The following is a 2,217-nucleotide window of genomic DNA, read 5'->3' on the forward strand; positions in this document are numbered from 1 at the left end:
TAAGGCAGACTTGTGAAGGAACATTTCTCTGAAGCAGACACAGGAAAGAGGATGTTCTGGTAAAATGGGCACATGAAAGAACACATGATGAAGGATTCTTTGCTAACAACATGCATGTATTGTTCTGCCTTACACTGCGTAGTTGAGCTGCATTTATTGGGACTCCATAGAGGGAAACACACCAAAAAACTTCTGGTGGTATACTGAAGGTTCTTGCTGCTTCCAAGGCAGATTGGTGAAGCATGTGGAGGACAAGTGATGTTTGGAGGTTATAAATAGGACTCCACTGAGTGATGGACACAGAGCTTGGCTTGCTTGTACAGCTGTGTGCAATGCTTGTGGGTCTCCTGTCTTCACTGATCTTCACTTCCCTGAGAGAGGCACAGTTGAGAACTTCTCCTGTTGTTTCTGTCAGTCCCTCTTGCTGACTTGAGCAAAGACTGAGGCCTGGCTGTCTCTGCCAGGACATGTCACCACGGTTGCTAACCTGATTCTGCTGAACTGGACTGCTGGTATATTCATAAGGTGTTTGTGAGTGGATCAAGCTGCTGCTGCCTGCTAACGTGTATACTGAACTGCTGATTTCCAGACAACACAGAAGGGAGTTGCTACAAAGAACCTTTCTAAACAGGTCCACTCCCTCCATCCCCCTGTATCCTTTCTTTTCCACTACCTCTGGTGGGTGGTGGGTTACAAGGGAGGTTGAAGTGTTTAAGAACCATCATTAAAAGTAAAATTTGAGTCTCTTTTCCTCTGGCGCGCCATCGACGATCCTAGTTGTCATCATGGGCCGCCGCCCCGCCCGGTGTTATCGCTATTGTAAGAACAAGCCATACCCAAAGTCTCGTTTCTGCCGTGGTGTCCCTGATGCTAAGATCCGCATCTTTGACTTGGGACGGAAGAAAGCAAAAGTGGATGAATTCCCACTTTGTGGCCACATGGTGTCAGATGAATATGAACAGCTCTCTTCTGAAGCAATGGAGGCTGCCCGTATTTGTGCCAACAAATACATGGTAAAGAGTTGTGGCAAGGATGGCTTTCATATCCAGGTGAGGCTCCGCCCTTTCCATGTCATGCGTATCAACAAGATGTTGTCCTGTGTTGGGGCTGACAGGCTCCAGACAGGTATGTGTGGTGCCTTTGGGAAGCCCCAGGGCACAGTAGCCAGAGTTCACCTTGGCCAAGTCATCATGTCTATCCGAACCAAACTGCAGAATAAGGAACATGTGATTGAGGCTCTGCGCAGGGCCAAGTTCAAGTTCCCTGGCCGCCAGAAGATCCACATCCCAAAGAAATGGGATTTCACCAAGTTCAATGCAGATGAATTTGAAGACATGGTTGCTGAGAAGCGGCTCATTCCTGATGGCTGTGGTGTCAAATATATCCCCAATCGTGGTCCTCTGGACAAGTGGAGAGCCCTGCTTTCCTGAGGCTTCCACAGTGCTCTCCTATACCCTATCAAATCATGTTCAATAATAAATCTCACATCAAATCTGAAAAAAAAATTTGAAAAAATTGAAGTTACAACAGAACAAAGAAAGAATATAAAAAGCTACAAGGGAAAAGAGCTAGGTAACATAAAAGGCAGACCTATTAGAATGACACCAACTTCTAAACAGAGACTATAAAAGCTAGAAGGGCCTGAACAGCCTCTAAGAAACCACAGGTGCCAACCAAGACTACTATACCCAGCAAAACTTTCAATCACCATAGATGGAGAAAACAAGGCATTCCCAAATGAAACCAAATTTAAACAATATCTATTCACAATCCTACAGAAAATACATGAAGGAAAACTCCAACCCAAGGAGGTTAACTACACACAGGAAAACATAGAAGGTTCTACACTAGTGAACACACACACACACACACACACACACACACACACACACACACAATTACCAGCAGCATTAAAATAAAAGGAATTAATAATCGCTGGTCATTAAGATCTCTCAACATCGATGCACTCAATTCCCCAATAAAAAGACATAAACTAACAGGATCTATCATTCTACTACATACAAGAAACACACCTCAGCAATAAAGGTAAATGCTACCTCACAGCAAAGGGCTAGAAAAAAAGTTTTACAAGCAAACAGACCCAAGAAGAAAGCTAGAGTGGCTATCATAATATTTAATAAATACTTTCAGCCAAAATTAATCAAAAAGGTAGGGAAGGATACTTCATACTTATCAAAGGAAAAATCCACCAAGATG

At 43.8% G+C, this 2,217-nt stretch overlaps 1 protein-coding gene across 1 annotated transcript; it reads left to right on the forward strand.

Annotated features, from left to right (window-relative positions):
* Positions 1 to 721: 721 nt before the first annotated feature.
* Rpl10-ps14 (ribosomal protein L10, pseudogene 14) lies at positions 722 to 1,505 on the forward strand. The gene has a single exon (XM_574109.8). The coding sequence runs from the start codon at positions 786 to 788 to the stop codon at positions 1,428 to 1,430; it is 645 nt and encodes a 214-aa protein (XP_574109.1). The 5' UTR covers positions 722 to 785; the 3' UTR covers positions 1,431 to 1,505.
* Positions 1,506 to 2,217: the final 712 nt, after the last annotated feature.

This window comes from Rattus norvegicus, chromosome 18 (assembly GCF_036323735.1).
Source record: "Rattus norvegicus strain BN/NHsdMcwi chromosome 18, GRCr8, whole genome shotgun sequence".
Taxonomy (NCBI): Eukaryota; Metazoa; Chordata; class Mammalia; order Rodentia; family Muridae; genus Rattus; species Rattus norvegicus.

What these genes read in the sequence shown, in the direction of transcription:
- Rpl10-ps14 (XM_574109.8), top strand. Translation starts at nt 786, where the DNA reads ATGGGCCGCCGCCCCGCCCGGTGTTATCGCTATTGTAAGAACAAGCCA.